Here is a 19,927-nt window from a genome sequence, read left to right as displayed (position 1 = left end):
CAACACCATGCCACTTAATCAATGCCTATCCTGCAGTCGCAGCCCAAGAGTTTTCGCTATCACTGTTACACCTGACGAAAGCCAATATATCTGGAGAGAAAGAAGTCGAACCGTATTAATCTCTTATTTTATTGGAGTTCTGACAGTGGTAAATAAAGCTTCTCTTTACTTAAGTGCCTCCTTGCTAATCAACTCAGCAAGCCCAGCGCTAACACAAGGAGAGAGAAAAAAATCACACGGAAAAAAACAACTGTCAAAATACTTACATTAGGATTTCTTTTTGTACACTGGATTTATTAATGTCCAAAGCAAAACTCCCAATACTGAAGTGTGAGACTGCAGTAAGTGTCACAACACTAACTAAAGTCTCAGATGTTAAACTTGGTAGCACTCTTGCCTCTGAGTCAGAAGGCTGCAGATTCAAGTCCCACTCCAGAGACTTGAGCACGCAATCTAGGCTGACACCTCAGTGCAGTACTGAGGGAGCACTACTGTACTGTCGGAGGTACTGTCGTTCGGATGAGACATTAGGCCGAGGCCCTGTCTGTCCTCTCGGGTGGGTGTAAAAGATCCCATGGCACTATTTTGAAGAAGAGCATGGGAGTTCTCCCCAGCGTCCTGGTCAATATTTACCCCTCAACAAACATCACTAAAAAATGCTTTGGGACGTCCTGAGGTCATGAAAGATGCAATATGAATGTAAGTCCTTTTCTTTTAACACATTACGTGGAGCGGGGGGAGTCCCATTTGACATCTTCCTGGGAGTCTGACCTGAAGTTACATTTGTCACAAAACAAATGCTACTTTTGTGCAAGATTCAACATGTAAGGTTCAAGGAATGCTGTCAAACCATATTAGCCCATATCATCTCTCTTAAGAAACAGCCCAAAGTATTTCACACACACAACAAATGACTTTGCAGTGCAAGGACAGTTGTTACACGGGCAAAGGCTTTGGCGACGTCTGAAGCAATAATACAGTACAGGAGGAGGTCATTCGGCCCATCCTATCTGTATTGGCTCTGCTGGAGCAATCCAAAACTGATTCCCCCTGCCCTTCTCTCTGCCTGTAATCCTGCAACTTCAGTCTCAAGTATTTATCCAATTTTCCCTTAAAAGGTGAAATAGTCTCTGGTACAATGACTCACTGTGCAAAGCATTCCATGTTCCACCAGCCTTCTACATCAAGAAATTTCTCCTGACCTCTCTCCTCACTCTCTTAGTGACAAAGAAATTGTTGACCCCTTGTCACTGACTCCCCAACCTGAGGAAATAGTCTTTCCCTGTTCACCCTATAAAAATTCTTCATGAATATTAAAACCCTCTATTAAATCTCTAAGCCTTTGCTGCTCCAGTGGAAATAGTCCCAGTATCCCAAGTATTTCCTCATAATTGTAATACCCATCCCTGGCATCATCCTGCAGGGTCTACGTTGATGGCTTTGATGTCATTTCTATAAACTGTAGAGTGTACTTTTTAAAGATGTCCTTACCAATGTTTTGTACCAATTTATCATTACTTCCTAACTCTTCTATTCCATCCCCCTCTCAATAAAACCCAAAATGCTTTTGGCCTTTTTGTTGGCGTTATCTGCTCATATTTTCAGGGAATTATACATTTGAACTGCTAGGTCTTTCCAAAGGTCAGGTAGTAATTTATTACCAGGCCTTCTGATATAACAAAATACAGTACCATTAAATATGGACTAGGATGTTGAGTTAAGGGCCTTTTTTTAATTATTCATTCTTGGCATGTGGGCATCATTGTCAAGGCTGGCATTTGTTGCCCATCCCTAGTTGGCCTTGAGAAGGTGGTGGTGAGCTGCCTTCTTGAACCCCTGCAGTCCGTGTGGTGAAGGTTCTCCCACAGTGCTGTTAGGTAGGGAGTTCCAGGATTTTGACCCAGCAACGATGAAGGAATGGCGATATATTTCCAAGTCAGGATGGTGTGTGACTTGGAGGGGAACTTGGAGGTGGTGGTGTTCCCATGCGCCTGCTGCCCTTGTCCTTCTAGGTGGTTGAGGTCGCGGGTTTGGGAGGTGCTGTCAAAGAGGCCTTGGCGAGTTGCTGCAGTGCATCCCGTAGATGGTACACACTGCAGCCGGTGGACCGGTGGTGAAGGGAGTCGATGTTTAAGGTGGTGGATGGGGTGCCAATCAAGCGGGCTGCTTTGTCCTGGATGGTGTCGAGCATCTCGAGTGTTGTTGCAGCTGCACCCATCCAGGCAATTGCTTCATGCTGCAGTACTGTAGCCTGCATCTGGTTCTCAATGCTCAAAAAAAAAGACCTTGGCAAGATGGAGCTACTGACTGCAGCTGTGGTGCTCTGAGATGAACAATCTGCCCAAAGTACCTGGAGACAAGCCCTATGTGGTTGGAGGGCCCTTTTGAACATAAATCCTGCATCCCAGGGTGTCCATACCTTTTGAATCTCACTCTGGTGATTCAGGATGAGCCTTGTGGGTAACTGACTCCCTGTAAGGATGACGATTCAGTCAACAGGCAGCATGTGAAGTCAGCCAATCAGGGGTGCGTCCTATTCAACCACCCGAACCAAAAGGATTGACCCGAAAGCTTCCTTACATCAGACCACACGCAGCACCATTTGCCCAAAAGGACAAGGGCATGAGAAACCCATTAAATATGAAAGGCTGGTGCAATATCTGACTCTACCTGAGCAACTGGGGCCCTCGAGAAAAACAGCATTTAAATCCTATGCCACCCAGGCGTTCGTCAGCTCAGTAAAATCAACACTTGTTTCCTTCCAAATACTCGCAGGATGGATATATTGAAAGATAAAAGACTTGCATTTATATAGCGCCTTTCATGATCTCAGGACATCCCAAAGTGCTTCACAGTCAATGAAGGACTTTTGAAGTGTAGTCACTGTTGTAATGTAGGAAATGCAGCAGTCAGTCTGCACACAGTACGATCCCACAAACAGCAATGTGATAATGGCCAGATCATCTATTTTAGTGATGTTGCTTGAGGGATAAATGTTGTCCAGGGCACTGGGGGAGAACTCCCCTGCTCTTCTTCGAAATAGTGTCATGGGATCTTTTACGTCCACCTGAGAGCATAGACAGGGCCTCAGTTTAATGTCTTAAATGAAAGATGGCACTTCCGACAGTGCAGCACTCCCTCAGTACTGCACTGAAGTGTCAGCCTGGGATTTTGTGCTTAGGTCTCTGAGATTTGAACCCACAACTGCCTGACTCAGAGACGAGAGCGCTACCACTGAGCCACGGCTAACACCCATAATGGGATGCGGACAGAAGTTATCTGCATGCAATGCTGTTGCTGTTGTCAGGTTTAAAGTGGCCATCAGTAGCTGTTGCACACATTTGTGCACTTGTCTAGGTACTTAGAGAGCACTGAAGTGAAGACTAAAAGCACTGCCCCCAATTAAGGATTCACATTCTACCCGACAATGAACTTATGCTAAAAGAATGCTAAATTATCATGATTATTGCTGATCCATAATATATGAAGTAACAGGAAAATCAGAGCGGGGACAGGTCAAGCCAATGTACTGAACTGGAACTCTGACTAGTCAGTCACTGCTTAAATCGACACGGTACATAGAACACGGTGCCTATTAGGTTATGTAGGTATTTAAGGGATAGTTGCATCATACAGCGCTCCTAACAGAGAGTGGCACTCGGAGAAAATGCATTTCAGGAAATTCCAGGCATCCAGCCTGGGATTCTCTGTCCGTTTGAGCAGCTTGGCACCTGTGGAAACCCCAGCGAGGATTCGGGGGGGGGGGGGGGTGGAGAATTGGGAAGAAACTAAATAAAATAAATTTTAAAACATCTCAAATTTGGTTGATCGTGGTATGACTGGGGTCAGTGGAAATCTATAGTGAAGGAATTTCTTTGAGAATCAAAGGTCTTAAAACTTTCAAATAAGTAAATACGTACGACTTGTATTTCTATAGCGAGCCTCGAATGCATCCCCTCTGCCTTGGTCCCACCACAGACAGCCATGCATTCAGTCACCTATGCCCCATGCTCATTAATTCCCTTGCTAATCCCGTCCATCTCTCCACCCTCCTCTCCTCCTATAAGACGCTCCTGAAAACCCTCCCTTGACCGATCTTTTGGTTACACCTCCTGATCTCTCCTTTACCTAAGTGTCCATTTTTTTTGTGTCTGATTACGCCTCTGTGATGCGCCTTGGGGCGTTACCCTACGTTAAAGCTGCCATATTAATGAAAGTTACTGTATAGAAACCGGCTACTGCCCAGTTAGAACCCGTACTGGTGGCCTCGGACAGGTAGCTATATAGTAAATGCATCTTAAGATCCACTCAGACATCGCACATTGGATTTACGTCTGACTGCATATTTCCTATGTTTTAGGTCATTGTGCCGAATTTGAAGTTTAGCTAGACAGTGAATATTGACCAAGGTCAATGCAAAGTCACCGGCCTGAGAGTCACAATGGCGGCCACTGTTATTGTCATGAATGAAGTGACAGCTTGGTTCAGTTGGTAGTACGCTCGTGCTGCAGACTAGGGGTTTGAGCTCTAAGACAGACCTTGCAGTGCAGCGCTGCAATGTGAGGGCCAGCAACCCATCAGCATGGGTGCTCTACCAGTGTCCTGACCAACACTCCTCCTTTAACAAAAAACAAATTAACTGGTCATTGCAGTGTTGGCTCAGAATGCCTGCTATGTTTGCCCGTATAACGACAGTAATTTCAAGGCTGCGGGGAGAGAGCAGGGCAGTGGCAAAAGATTTTGATTGCTCTAGCAAAGAGCTGCCACAGGCCCAATGGCTGCCTCCTATACTGTAAACTTCAATGGTTTTAATTCGTTGCAAGTAAAGGGCTTTGAGACAGGCCTCGATCCTGCCCTCTCTCAACCTGTGCACGCACTTTTCAGCAGATATTTTTTGGTTACCCCACGAACCCAGCAAAGACTGTGAATCAAGCCTAGGACCTTCTGGTCTGTTTTGTTTTTAATTCGTTCTCGGGACGTGGGCATCTCAAGTTGCCCAAAGAAAGCGGTAGTGGGCCTTCTTCTAGAACGGCTGAGAAATTTTGATACAACTGGACAGCTCGCTAGGTCACCTCAGAGGGCGGTTAAGAGTCAACCACATTGATGTGAGACTGGAGTCACATATACGCCTGGACCGGGTAAGGACGGCAGGTTTCCTTCCCTAAAGGACATTAGTGAACCTGTTGGGTTTTTACAACAATCCGACAGCTTTGTGGTCACTTTTACTTTTTTTTAAGAAAAACTGAATTTAAATTCTGAAATGGTGAAGAGACCTATAAATACAACTCTTAATGTGTGACACTTATACTATGGACTGATTGAAGACTCACTGTTATACACAGAATAGCAGTGACTAGATGCACTGAATCGTTGCTACATCGCAGAGCTGTGTAGCAGATATATGGATAAAACAGCCCTTTTCAAGATTGCTACGTTAAATGAATAAATCATTTGTACAAATACGATAGTTAATTAAGATGTCACTTGTTAAATAAATTAATCTAGTAGCAATTTTCATAGCTGCAAGTGCTTTTATTATCGTCAAGATATGGTACATCAGTTTTATTTCTAAGTAAACATATTTTAGGTCTGAGGGGAAAGAAAGATTCCTCTACACTTCACCGAGCACCACAACAGAAACAAACTTTCACACAGATTTCCATCGTCATGTACGTCACTGGTTTGTGTTTATCCGGGCACCGTAAACCAATGGTTCAAAGGTCAAGGAGGATTGGCACTGCAGACCGGTTACCAAATCCTCTTAGGAACAGGAGTAGGCCATTCAGCCCCTCGAGCCTGTTCAGCCATTCTATTAGATCACGGCTCATCTGCACTTGAATTCCATTTACCCGCCTTTGCTTCATTTCCCTTGATTCCCTTACCGAACAAAAATCCCTTGATACCCTTACATTCGCAAGATAGGTTAGCTGAAGAAGGCTCTTCGGCCCAATTGATCTCACCCCTCCAGAATATCAATCGTGCCATCTCCCCATTACAGCATCCAGCTCGATCTCCCGTAAGCGCAGTCTCCTGGCCTCAAAAACCCCCCACCCCACCCCACTCTTTCCCCTCAACAACAGGTAGAAATTGGTCTTGAGAAAGAAATCTTCAAACTCTCAATTCTCAAGGCTGCAGTGGCCAAGTAATCCATAAAGTTAAAGAAACAATGAATTTAAGTTCAATTGAATTTTTCTTCACTCAACTGTTGCTGCCTAAATCCTTATTTAAACCTGAAGCAAGTCAAAAATACTTGGAAAACACTTCGAACTAGACACACAGCATGGCCATTTCTAACAATCGGGGAAAAGTGGAGCATGTTTCCCTATGTTTGCTATTTTTAGTGAAAAAAAAGACAAGTAGGAGAATAGATGGAGAGTGCAGAGAGGGGTTAGGAGAGTTGTTGGAGCATGGATGCTTTACCATAGGAACAGTTGAGGCAGAGACCGTTGCATCTTTTAAGGAAAGAGTAGAAAAATATTTCAAGAGGAATTTACAGAGCAATGGGGAAAGATCCACGCAATTAGTTTTGATGTCTTCTAGTAAAGACTTGGCACAGAAATGATGGGCCGAATGGCCTCCTTCTGTGCTGTAAACTTCTAAGGGTCGGACATCTTAGGGATGGACATCTTCACGGAATGGTCAATAGCAAGAAGAGTCTCTGGGTACATAGGAACAGGAGTAGGCCATTCAGCCACTGTCCCAGGGCAGTGTCCTAGGCCCAACCATCTTCAGCTGCTTCATCAATGACCTTCCCTCCATCAGAAGGTCAGAAATGGGGGTGTTCGCTGATGATTGCACAGTGTTCAGTTCCATTCGCAACCCCTCAGATAATGAAGCAGTCCGTGCTTGCATGCAGCAAGACCTGGACAACATCCAGGCTTGGGCTGATAAGTGGCAAGTAACATTCACGCCAGACAAGTGCCAGGCAATGACCACCTCCAACAAGAGAGAGTCTAACCACCTCCCCTTGACATTTAACGGCCTTACCATCACCGAATCCCCCACCATCAACATCCTGGGGGGGTCACCATTGACCAGAAACTTGGCTGGACCAGCCACATAAACACTGTGGCTACAAGAGCAGGTCAGAGGCTCAGTATTCTGCGGCGAGTGACTCACCTCCTGACTCCCCAAAGCCTTTCCACCATCTACAAGGCACAAGTCAGGAGTGTGATGGAATACTCTCCACTTGCCTGGATGAGTGCAGCTCCAACAACACTCAAGAAGTTCGACACCATCCAGGACAAAGCAGCCCGCTTGATCGGCACCCCATCCACCAACCCTAAACATTCACTCCCTCCACCACCGGCGCACAGTGGCTGCAGTGTGTACCATCCACAGGATGCACTGCAGCAACTCCCCAAGGCTTCATCGACAGCACCTCCCAAACCCGCGACCTCTACCACCTAGGACAAGGGCAGCAGGCACATGGGAACAACACCACCTGCACGTTCCCTTCCAAGTCACACACCATCCCAACTTGGAAATATATCGCCATTCCTTCATCGTCGCTGGGTCAAAATCCTGGAACTCCCTACCTAACAGCACTGTGGGAGTACCTTCACCACACGGACTGCAGCGGCTCACCACCACCTTCTCAAGGGCAATTAGGGATGGGCAATAAATGCTGGCTTTGCCAGCGACGCCCACAGCCCATGAACGAATAAAAAAAAAGCCCCTCAAGCCTATTCTGCCATTCAATTTGATCATGGCTGATCTGCATCTCAACTCCATTTACCTGCTTTTGTTCCGTATCCTTTGTAGAGGCAAAAACTCAGGAAGTTTTCAAGAAGCGGTTAAATGCTCTAATTGAATAGTGGAAACAGGCTCAAGGGGCTGAATGGCCTACGCCTTTTCCTATGTACATGCTATGAGGGGATGACCATGGATGTCCATGGAAGGTCGAATGCCTCCCTGATTTCTACTGTGTGAGGTTTGCGAGAGTGAAATGCATTAGCTGCTTTAAGTGTCAGCTGTGACTCAGTAGTAGCACTCCCGCCTCTGAGTCAGAAGGTTGTGGGATCAAGCCCTTGAGCACATAATCTAGGCTGACACTTCAGTGCAGTACTGAGGGAGTCCTGCACTGTCAGAGGTGCCGCCTTTCGGATGAGACGTTAAACAGAGACCCCGATTGCCCTCTCAGATGGCTGTAAAATATCCCCTGGCACTATTTCGAAGAAGAGCAGGGGAGTTCTTCCGTTGTCCAGACCAACATTTATCCTTCAACCAACATCACTAAAACAGATTATCTGTTGTGGGACCTTGCTGTGTGCAAATTGGCTGCGACGTTTCCTACATTATAACAGTGACTACGACAAAAGTACTTCATTGGCTGTAAAGCACTTTGGGACATCCTGAAAGGCGTTATACATATGCAAGTCTTTTTTTCTTTATTTGCACATCCACTTTACCATATGCTCCGTAGATGTATTTTACTGCACTCCCAATATTCTGTAAACCCTACTGGAGCTGCTCCCCGTAGCTGAACAGTCCCTGCACCATATTAGGGGGTAAGGCCGTGGTCTCCACTTGTGCTTCTCAACCAGGTGAGTTTTCAGTCTTGGGGTGGGTGGCACGGGACTCCCAACAGGTGGTGTGATAAATCGGAGAGAACATTGACCCGAGGTACTTGCGCATGTTCTTAGAGGCTGTTTACACAGCGGCATTTACAAAGGTCAAGGAGTGGATTAGACACTATTCTCCCAGGTGAAGGTTCACACCTGTACGTAGAGGAGAAAAACTAAAACACGGGATAATCATAACCATTGCGCTAAATTAAAAAAAACAAATGCCGATTTAAGTAGACTGTCACCTTCCACAGAAAGAAACGTGTTTGAAGAGACTGGAGAAGCTGGGATTGTTCTCCTTCGAGCAGAGAAGGTCAAGGGGAAATTTAATTGAGGTGTTCAAAATTGTGAAGGGTTTTGATAGAGTGAATAAGGAGAAACTGTATCCACTGGCAGAATGGTCGGTAACCAGAGGGCACAGATTTAAGGTAACTGTCAAAAGAACCAGAGGGAAGAGGAGGAGAATTTTTTTTGAAGCAGCGAGTTATGATGATCTGGAATGCACTGCCTGAAAGGGTGGAGTAAGTAGATTCAATAGTAACTTTCAAAAGGGAATTGGATAAATACTTGAAGGGAAAAAAAATTGCAGAGATATGGGGACAGAGCAGGGGAGTGGGACTGAATGGATAGTTCTTTCAAAGGGCCGGCACAGGCATGGTGGGCCGAATAGCCTCCTTCTGTGCTGTAAAATTCGATGATTCTAAAACATACCGTTAATGGGATTTAAATAAAACAAAGTTGAACAGAGCCTGAGAAAGAAAGAACTGCATTTATATAAAGTCATATCACATCCAACAAACAAACTGCATTTTCTGTTATGTAGGTAAATGTGGCAGCCAATCTATGTGCGACAAGGTCCCAGAAATAGCAAATGAGATAAATGATCTGTTAATCTGTGTTTTGGTGGTATTGTTTGAGAATGGGATATTGGCCGGGACACCTGCTCTTCATTGAATAGCACCGTGGGATCTTTAACAACTACCTGAGAGAGCAGATTGAGCCTCGGTTTAACGTCTCATCTGAAAGACGACATCTCTGGACACTGCAATGCTTCCTCAGTACTGCACTGGAGCGTCAGCCTAGATGATGTGCCCAAGAAACCCCAGCTCCTGATTCAGAGGCGAGAGTGTCACCAACTCAAGGGATATGAGGATCGGGCGGGTAAGTGGATTTGAGGTAGAAGATCAGCCATGATCTTATTGAATGGCGGAGCAGGCTCGAGGGGCCATATGGCCTACTCCTGCTCCTATTTCTTATGTTCTTATGTTGGCACTTATTTCAAATATTTGCAAAAGCATAACTTGCAAAACTGGAAGTGACTCAGTATCCATGGCCCACGGAACACAGGAGGCGTCAGAGAGCTCTGCCCTGGTGAAATGACTACATAGCCCAGGAAACAGCATGGTCATAAGTGAGGTCTGATTAAAACAGACAAAAATTAAATCATGCAGACTTCCGTCATTACCTTCGATTCTTAATCATGATTTTTGCATTTTGAGAGGTCGGGACAGAAATTAAATCTTGTGGGAAATATTGCTGCATTATTTGTCAGATGCTTCAGAATAAATTTTATTTCCATAGCCAACTTATTATTAACCTACATTCAAAGCTTTTTTTTTTCCGTCTTCTAGAAGAAACTTCAGTAGAACAAATGCAATGTTCTTGCATTGGCATCTTTCGCCTTGTACCAATGCTACAGTTCATGGTGTAAATGGAGCCCAAATCCAGAGTCAGGGCCCGACTTAACACCGGAGATAAATGGAGCGAGACTCCCTGGAGGCGAAAGTCTCATTCTGCTACAGTCAGTTCGGGACTTTACACCCAATTTGCACTCCATAAGTTTAGCTTCCCCCCGACTCTAGACCCATAAAGTAACTGCACCCTCAAACTCGCCCCATTCCCGTTATTTCCACCTTCCCACTCTTTTGCCTTCAAGCCACATTCCAAAAAAAAAATCCCCTCATGAAGATTGATTACAAATAATTTACAGCAGTGCATCGCGTTGACAGACTCTGGTGCTCCAATCCTTCTCCAAGGGCCAAAGAATCGGATCCTCTTATTGCCAGCTCAATAAAACCTCTCAGAATATATGCTTGAGGTGCTTCAGTCCATAGCTTTTGAAGAAGACCAGAAGGATCAGCGTCCAGAGGCCCAGGATAAATCCGTTCGGAGGGTGCCAGTCTTTCTGCTTTGGTTTCTGTAAAAGAAGTCAGCACAAATTATCAACCGGCCTAGCGTTAGCATTTAAAAAACACACTTGTGAAGGATTTGGGACTTTTCAATATGGAATTCTAACATCGGCTTTTAAGGAAAACTAAAAGGATGGGGGCTAGGAACCCTGGAGTACTTGCTAAAAGAGCACAATTTGGTTAAAATTATTAATGTAAGGAATCTTACAACACCAGGTTATAGTCCAACAGTTTCTAGAAGAAACTTCAGTAGAACAAATGCAATGTTCTTGCATTGGCATCTTTCGCCTTGCACCAATGCTACAGTTCATGGTGTAAATGGAGCCCAAATCCAGAGTCAGGGCCCGACTTAACACCGGAGATAAATGGAGCGAGACTCCCTGGAGGCGAAAGTCTCATTCTGCTACAGTCAGTTCGGGACTTTACACCCAATTTACACTCCATAACCTGGTGTTGTAAGATTCCTTACATTTGTACACCCCAGTCCATCACCGCGGTGGCATCACCACACCATAAAATTATTAACAAAGGGATAGAATACAGAACTGTTAAACTTGACCGAAATCAGAAGGCATGCTGGGAAGCTTGACCAAGTTGGTAAAGGTATCGTGGATTATTATTGCTTCAGGTTGTTGAAGAGAGACCTAATTGTTGTTGTAAGATTTGCTCTACTTTTGGGGAGATAAAACCAAGGTTAGAGATACAGCTTTACAACATTGATTTCAGTAACTTCAGATCATAACCATTGCTCCCATTTTTTTGTACAGCAGGTGCTGGTAATGGTTCTGCTGTTGCCCATTTGCAGCTCCTATAGAACCATCTTTTGTTTCTTTACTTGTCCCATTACCACCCTTTTCTTCCTTGGCTCCATCATCCCTTTTGTCATTTAATCACTCCTGTCCTCCACTCTATCACTGACCTTCCTTTTTGCTCTTCCCTCTCCCCCCTCACTTCTTTCCCAGCCTCTGTACTTGCTTATAAACTGTTAAATCTTTCACTTCTTCCCGTTCTGATGAAAGGTCAGCGACCTGAAATGTTAATTCTGTTTCTCTCTCCACAGATGCCGCCTGACCCGCTGAGTATTTCCAGCATTTTCTGTTTATATTTCAGATTTGCAGCAGTATTTTGCTTTTGTGTTAGAGGTACAGCTGCCTGGATGGACCTTGGGAAAACTGTCATACACATCAGAAGTTGTTTTTGCAGCAGCAGCAACGGTACAAAAACATCAATCAATTTTTAAAGAGATTTCAAGGAGACCGAATCAGGAGCAGTTCAAAGGAGACAGCAATGAAGAATTAACCCCTCAGTCTCCCGGAAGGAAGGAGTGATCACCTTTGTTTCTGAGTTGTAACCTCCTCCAGCTCTACAACCCTCCGAGATCTCTGCGCTCCTGCAATTCTGGCCTCTTGCGCATCCCCGATTTTCATCACTCCACCATTGGTGGCCGTGCCTTCAGCTGCCTGGGCTGTAAGGAATTCCCTCCCTAAACCTCTCTGCCTCTCTCTCCTCCCTTATGACGCTCCTTAGACACTACCTCTTTGACCAAGTCACCTGTCCTAATATCTCATGTGGCCCGGTGTCAAATTTTGTCTGATAACACTCCTGTGAAGCACCTTGGGACTTTTCACTACATTAAAAACACTGTATAAATACAAGTTGTTGTGCATCCCCGGATGAGGTTGTGAGCATCTTTATCTGTAAAACTGTTGTGACTTAATATCAACAAAACCAATTATTTGGAAGAGTTTTCAGCCTAGGTTGATTCTTGCCTCTCAATACCTAAAGAGTTAAAAAAAAACATAAAATCGCTTACAGTTCAGGCAGAAAAAATATGAGGAGATTGTTTTATGCATGCTCACTGGGTTAGCTCAGCCACCGAATCCAGCAAGTCAGCGTGTGCCATTTGAAATGATAGCATCGAACTCATTGGAGTCCAATCTAGTCTGTGTACAGCTGGCTGCGACACACAATTTGACCATATTCGACGGAAGATCGCTCTTTAAAACGCTGCGTCTGCTCGGCAAGGTGTACAGAATTTTTTTTTTTTTTTGCAAATGCATTTTAAATCCTACTGTGGGATTAAATTGAACTTCAGCTCCAATTATGCAGCAGCAGCCACCTGTTTTCATTGCAACGCTTCACACTTCAAATATTTTTGAAAATGGTGCATGTATTTATATATATACACTTTTTTTTAAATCGGAAGTCACAGGCTATTAAAATTCTGATGGGATAGCCAGTCTCAAACAGTAATCTATATTGTGCGACTGCTGCATTTAAAATCTTCCAATTAACATGCGAGTCCACTGTGCAGGTTGCATTGCACTTTTCATCATCCACTTTGTCCCATCAATCATACCATTTATTAACATCAGATGTGCGCTCCCCTATAAGTGCCACCTGACCTCAGTGACAAATTGCCTCTACCTTTGGCCATTTTGCTGCTAAGCATCTTCACATGATGCAGCCTAAACAATCTAATCGAGGACCTTTTAATCCGTCCCAGTCTCTTAGCTGTTCCTCCGGAAGGATTCAAATGTTTTCCTTTCAATCACTGGGCGCACATCAGTGAGCTCAATCACTTCAGCAGGAGGCATCGCAGCTGACGCTAAGCTGATTTTTGGCTAATGAAAGAAAGCACTTGCATTTATATCGCACCTTTCACAACCTCAGGTCGTCCCAAAGTGCTTTACAGCCAATGAAATTCTTCTTGAAGTGTAGTTACTGTTGTAATGCAGGGAAAGGCAGCAGCCAATTTACGCACAGCAAGCTCGCACAAACATGCAGTAACAACCAGATAATCTGTTTTTAGTGATGTTGGTTGAGGAATAAATATTGGCCAGGCTGCGCTGCCTCAGTACTGCACTAGATTTTGAGCTCGAGTCTCTGGAGTGGGACTTGAACCCACAAGCTTCTGACTCAGAGGTGAGAGTGCTACCCACTGAGCCACAGTTGACAGAGTTAGGGAGGGATAAGGCCACAAAAAGATTTCAACAGAGAATGAGGATTTGAAATTCGAGGCACTGGGGACCACGAGCCAGGATACGGACAGCAGAGTTTTGAAGGAGCTGAGGTTTACAGAGGGCGGAGGATAGGAGGCCGGCCAGGAGCACATTGAAATAGTTATTATGGAGGTGACAAAAGCAGGTGGGCTGAGGTAGGGGCGGAGGAAGGCTATGTTACGGAGGTGGAAGTAGGCGGTCTATATGATGGAATGATGGACAGGATATGGGGGGCAAGGGTGTGCATTTTGTGGCGGGGACCGAACGCGACGGCAATGAATATTGCAGTGTAAAACAATTTAACATATAGTACTTTTTGCAGGAATATTTCAAAGATTGTAATTTTATCCGATATATCTGTGGAACAGCGTGTATTCCAATAGTTCAGCTCTATGTATTTCCACTGAGAAAGCAAATCTTTCCTCTGCCACTTCACTTAAAATATATCGCCTCAACATGTCATTGAGGCAAATGGTATAGATGCATTTAAGGGGGACGCTAGATAAGTACATGAGGGAGAAATTAACAGAACGATATGCTGATAGGGTTAGATGAAGTAGGGGTGGGAGGAGGCTCGTGTGGAGCATAAACACCAGCACAGACCTGTTGGGCCGAACGGTCTGTTTCTGTGCTGTACATTCTGTGTAATGTCATTGTCCATTCAGTGGTTTCATACATACGTCAAAAAGGTAATGGGGATGTTGGGCTTCATCACAAGAGGTACAGGATCTGAAAGGAAGGGTGTACATGGTGCGGCTCAGACCTCATTTGGAGTTTTGTGTTTGGCTTTGAACACAAAGGAAGCAGACACACGAAGGTCCATCAATGATTCACCAGGGGTGGAAATTATGCTCTGGTCAGATCCCATCTAGAGTACTGCATTCAGTTCTGGGCATCACACCTCAGGAAGAACATATTGGCCTTGGAGGGGGTGCAGCGCAGATTCGCCAGAATTATATCAGGGCTAAAAGGGTTAAATTATGGGGGCAGACTGTAAAGACTAAGCTTGTATTCTCTCGAGCATAGAAGATTAAGGGGTGATCTAATTGAGGTGTTTAACATGATTAAAAGGAGTTGATAGGGTAGATAGAGAAGAACCATTTCCTCCGCTGGAGAAGTCAAGAACAAGTAGGCACAACCTTAAAATTAGAGCTAGGCCGTTCACACAAAGGGGCATGACAGAATAAACATGTTCCCACAAAGAAAAAGGGTGGGACTGCCAAATCTAGAGCCTCCTGAGGTAGGGGTGGAAGAAGGCTGAGCTAAGGAACAAAAAAGGGGGCAGTCACACAACTGGGAGTGTACTATAGACCCCCAAACAGTCAGAGGGAAATAGAAGAGCAAATATGCAAGCAAATTTCTGAGAAGTGCAAAAACAGTAGGGCAGTAATAGTAGGGGATTTCAACTACCCGAATATTAACTGGGACACAAATAGTGTGAAGGGTATAGAGGGCACAAAATTCTTAAATTGCATTCGGGAGAACTTTTTTAGCCAGTACGTAGCAAGCCCAACAAGAGAGGGGGCAGTTCTGGATTTAGTTTTAGAAAATGAGACTGGGCAGTGGATGGAGTATCAGTGGGAGAGCATTTTGGTGGTAGTGATCATAATTCAGTTAGTTTTAGCATTGTTATGGAAAAGGACAGAGATAGAACAGGAGTTAAAGTTCTCAAATGGGGAAAGGCCAATTTTACTGAGCTGAGAAGTGATTTAGCAAAAGTGGACTTGAAACAGCTACTTGAAGGTAAATCAATGTCAGAGCAGCGGGAGGCATTCAAGGGGGAGATTCAAAGGGTTCAGAGTAAACATGTTCCCACAAAGAAAAAGGGTGGAGCTGCCAAATCTAGAGCCCCCTGGGTGACAAGGAGCATACAGGAGAAGATAAGGCAAAAAAGGAAAGCTTATGTCAGACACCGAGAACACAATACTGCAGAAAGCCTAGAGGAGTATAAAAAGTGGAGGGGTGAAATTAAAAAAGGAAATTAGGAAAGCAGAGAGGGCATGAAAAAATATTGGCAAGCAAAATCAAGGAAAACTCAAAGATGTTTTATAAATACATTAAGAGCAAGAGGATAACTAAGGAAAGAGTAGAGCCTATTAAAAACCAAAAAGGTAACATATGTGTTGAGGCGGAAGATGTTGGTATGGTTCTTAATGAATATTTTGCGTCTGTCTTCGCAAAAGAGAGGGATGATGCAGACATTGTAGGTGAGGAGGAGGAGTGTGAAATATTGGATGGGATAAACATAGTGAGAGAGGAAGTATTAAGGGGATTAGCATCTTTGAAAGTAGATAAATCACCAGGGCCAGATGAAATGTATCCCAGGTTGTTAAAAGAAGCAAGGAAGGAAATAACAGAGGCTCTGAACATCATTTTCTAATCCTCAATGGATACAGGCATGGTGCCAGAGGATTGGAGGACTGCTAACGTTGTGCCATTGTTTAAAAATGTAAGGAATCTTACAACACCAGGTCCAACTGTTTTATTTGAAAATCACAAGCTTTCGGAGGCTTTCTCCTTCGTCAGGTGAGCGAGTGTGGGATTCCATGGAAGATTACCGCATTTATATTCAGAGAACAATACCTGGTGATTACAGATAATCTTTCCAACCGCCCGTTGTCAAGGCAATCAATGTGTTCAGACAGAGTGATGTTACCTACAGGACCACCGAATACACAAACGGCCAGAACACAAAACAGAGAGAGAGAGGGAGAGAAACATCCGAAAGGAAGAGAAAGACAGAGAATGACCCGTTGTGTTAAAAACAGATAACTTTTTTTTCCGCTGGTGGGGTTACGTGTAGCGTGACATGAACCCAAGATCCCGGTTGAGGCCGTCCTCATGGGTGCGGAACTTGGCTATCAATTTCTGTTCGACGATTTTGCGTTGTCGTGTGTCTCGAAGGGCGCCTTGGAGAATGCTTACCCGAAGATCGGTGGCTGAATGTCCTTGACTGTTGAAGTGTTCCCCGACTGGGAGGGAACCCTCCTGTCTGGCGATTGTTGCGCGGTGTCCGTTCATCCGTTGTCGCAGTGTCTGCATGGTCTCGCCAATGTACCATGCTCCGGGGCATCCTTTCCTGCAACGTATGAGGTAGACAACGTTGGCCGAGTCACAGGAGTATGAACCATGTACCTGGTGGGTGGTGTCCTCTTGTGTGATGGTGGTGTCTGTGTCGATGATCTGGCATGTCTTGCAGAGGTTGCCGTGGCAGGGTTGTGTGGTGTCGTGGACGCTGTTCTCCTGAAAGCTGGGTAATTTGCTGCGAACAATGGTCTGTTTGAGGTTGGGTGGCTGTTTGAAGGCGAGTAGTGGAGGTGTGGGGATGGCCTTAGCGAGGTGTTCGTCGTCATCGATGACATGCTGAAGGCTGCGGAGAACATGGCGTAGTTTCTCCCCTCCGGGGAAGTACTGGACGACGAAGGGTACTCTGTTCGTTGCGTCCCGTGTTAGTCTCCCGAGGAGGTCTATGCGATTTTTCGCTGTGGCCCGTCGGAACTGTCGATCGACGAGTCGAGCGTCATATCCCATTCTTACGAGGGCGTCTTTCAGCGCCTGTAGGTGTCCATCGCGTTCCTCCTCGTCTGAGGCCGTTTGTGTATTCGGTGGTCCTGTAGGTAACATCACTCTGTCTGAACACTTTGATTGCCTTGACAACGGGCAGTTGGAAAAATTATCTGTAGTCACCAGGTATTGTTCTCTGAATATAAATGCGGTAACCTTCCATGGAATCCCACACTCGCTCACCTGACGAAGGAGAAAGCCTCCGAAAGCTTGTGATTTTCAAATAAAACAGTTGGACTATAACCTGGTGTTGTAAGATTCCTTACATTTGTCGACCCCAGTCCATCACCGGCATCTCCACATCATTGCTTAAAAAGGGAGCGAGGGATAGACCGAGTAATTATAGGCCAGTCAGTCTAACCTCAGTGGTGGGCAAGTAATTGGAATCAATTCTGAGGGACAAGATAAACAGTCATTTAGAAAGGCACGGGTTAATCAAGGACAGTCAGCATGGATTTGTTAAGGGAAGGTCATGTCTGACTAACATGATTGAATTTTTTGAGGAGGTAACAAGTAGGGTTGATGAAGGTAGTGCTTTTGATGTAGTCTACATGGATTTTAGCAAGGCTTTTGACAAGGTCCCACATGGCAGACTGGTCAAAAAAGTACAAGCCCATGGGATCCAAGGGAGAGTGGCAAGTTGGATCCAAAATTGTCTCAGTGGCAGGAAGCAAAGGGTAATGGTCGACGGGTGTTTTTGTGACTGGAAGGCTGTTTCCAGTGGGGTTCCGCAGGGCTCAGTACTAGGTCGCTTGCTTTTTGTGATATATATTAATGATTTGGACTTAAATGTAGGAGGCATGATTAAGAAGTTTGCAGATGATACAAAAATTGGCCATGTGGTTGACAGTGAGGAGGAAAGCTGTGGACTGCAGGAAGATATCAATAGAAATATAGAAAGTAGGAGCAGGAATAGGCCATTCGGCCCTTCAAGCTGGACTAGTCAGGTGGGCAGAAAAGTGGCAAATGGAATTCAATCCAGAGAAGTGTGAGGTAATGCATTGGGGGAGGGCAAACAAGGCAAGGGAGTAAATGGGTGGGTAGAGGAAATGAAAGGTGTAGAGGAAGTGAGGGACCTTGGAGTGCATGTCCACAGATCCCTGAAGGTAGCAGGATAGGTAGATAAGGTGGTTCAGAAGGCATATGGAATTACTTTCCTTTATTAGCCGAGGCTTAGAATATAAGACCAGGGAGGTTTTGCTGGAACTGTATAAAACACTGGTTAGGCCACAGCTTGAGTACTGTGTACAGTTCTGGTCACCACATTACAGAAAGGATGTAATTGCACTAGAGAGGGTACAGAGGAGATTTACGAGGATGTTGCCAGGACTGGAGAATTTTAGCTATGAGGAAAGATGGGATAGGCCGGCTTTGTTCTCTTTGGAACAGAGGAGGCGGAGGAGAGATTTAATTGAGGGGTACAAAATTCTGAGGGGCCTGGATAGAGTGGATAGGAAGGACCTATTTCCCTTAGGAGATCAATAACCATGGGGGCACAGATTTAAAGCGATTGCTAGAAGGATTAGAGGGGAGCTGAGGAAAGATTTTTTCATTCAGAGGGTGGTGTGGGTCTGGAACTCACTGCCTGAAAGGGTGGTGGAGGCAGAAACCCTCAACTCATTTAAAAAGTACCTGGATGTGCACCTGAAGTGCCGTGACCTACAGGGCTACGGACCAAATGCTGGAAAGTGAGATTAGGCTGGGCGGCTCATTTTCGGCTGGTGCGGACACGATGGGCCGAATGGTCTCCTTTTGTGCCATAAATTTTCTGTGATTCTATTCTATGATTCTAAGTCTCTCCCCAAAAAGCTGCTGTGGCTGGGGTTCAACTGAAAATTTTAAAACTGGAGATTGATATCTTTTTGTTAGGCAAAGGTATTAAGGGTTACGGAACCAAAGGGGGTAAATGGAGTTGAGATACAAATCAGCGATAATCTAGACCTAGACCCATTTTTTTTTAATACTTTCCTTGTAGGTCCTCCTCCTGATCCGACAAGGAATGTTTCGGCCCTCCCCTACCCCTGGTCCCCCCCATCTTCCCTCCTTACCTTACCTTCAGTGCCGACTAACAGCTTCCTGCTGCCTAACCTTATTTTTAAGAAGTGTTTTGGTAGGTGTACCGTATCTAAAACTCAGGTGAGGAAATATGTAAAGTCATAATTCTAAATTGCCATGCAAGAGACTGCGGCGGGCATCATTTGCAGCCAACTTTTTGGAGGCAACGTGAGGAATGACAATGTGGGAGCTCCATTTGCAGCAAGAGGAGGTTGTGAGGCCAAGGATATCAATGGGCGGAGAGAAGAACCAAGGACCCAAAAGGCAAGAGCTTTCTGTTGGCTAGACTTCTGAGAGATGTGAAAATTACATCTTTGAGTAACTGGAAGATGATTTGCATAGCCTGCAGGACATGGAGGAGATCCAAGATATAGTGTTTCAGCCACTGCACTGAAGAGAGGATTGCGGGTTTCCTGCAGGAGGGTGGGCAATCTGAAGTTGATGAACGTAGAGAGCTCAATCACCGGGGAGTGGATCGGCTTGGATAATGAGCTCGCTGATAAGGAGGAACAGAATGGGAGCCATGGGAGGCTGCTGAATTAATGGAAAG

At 45.1% G+C, this 19,927-nt stretch overlaps 1 protein-coding gene across 1 annotated transcript in view; it reads right to left on the bottom strand.

Moving 5' to 3' along the window:
• Window positions 1-5,511: 5,511 nt before the first annotated feature.
• pigk (phosphatidylinositol glycan anchor biosynthesis, class K) overlaps window positions 5,512-19,927 on the bottom strand; it is a 101,950-nt gene continuing 87,534 nt past the window's right edge. The window contains exon 11 of the mRNA XM_067989868.1: window positions 5,512-10,764. Within this exon, the coding sequence (XP_067845969.1) occupies window positions 10,648-10,764 (117 nt within the window). The 3' untranslated portion in view covers window positions 5,512-10,647. The remainder of the gene's footprint in view (window positions 10,765-19,927) is intronic.

Source organism: Heptranchias perlo, chromosome 9 (assembly GCF_035084215.1).
Source record: "Heptranchias perlo isolate sHepPer1 chromosome 9, sHepPer1.hap1, whole genome shotgun sequence".
Lineage (NCBI taxonomy): Eukaryota > Metazoa > Chordata > Chondrichthyes > Hexanchiformes > Hexanchidae > Heptranchias > Heptranchias perlo.
Note: the sequence above shows the minus strand (reverse complement) of the source record. Positions and strands in the feature narration are given on the sequence as shown.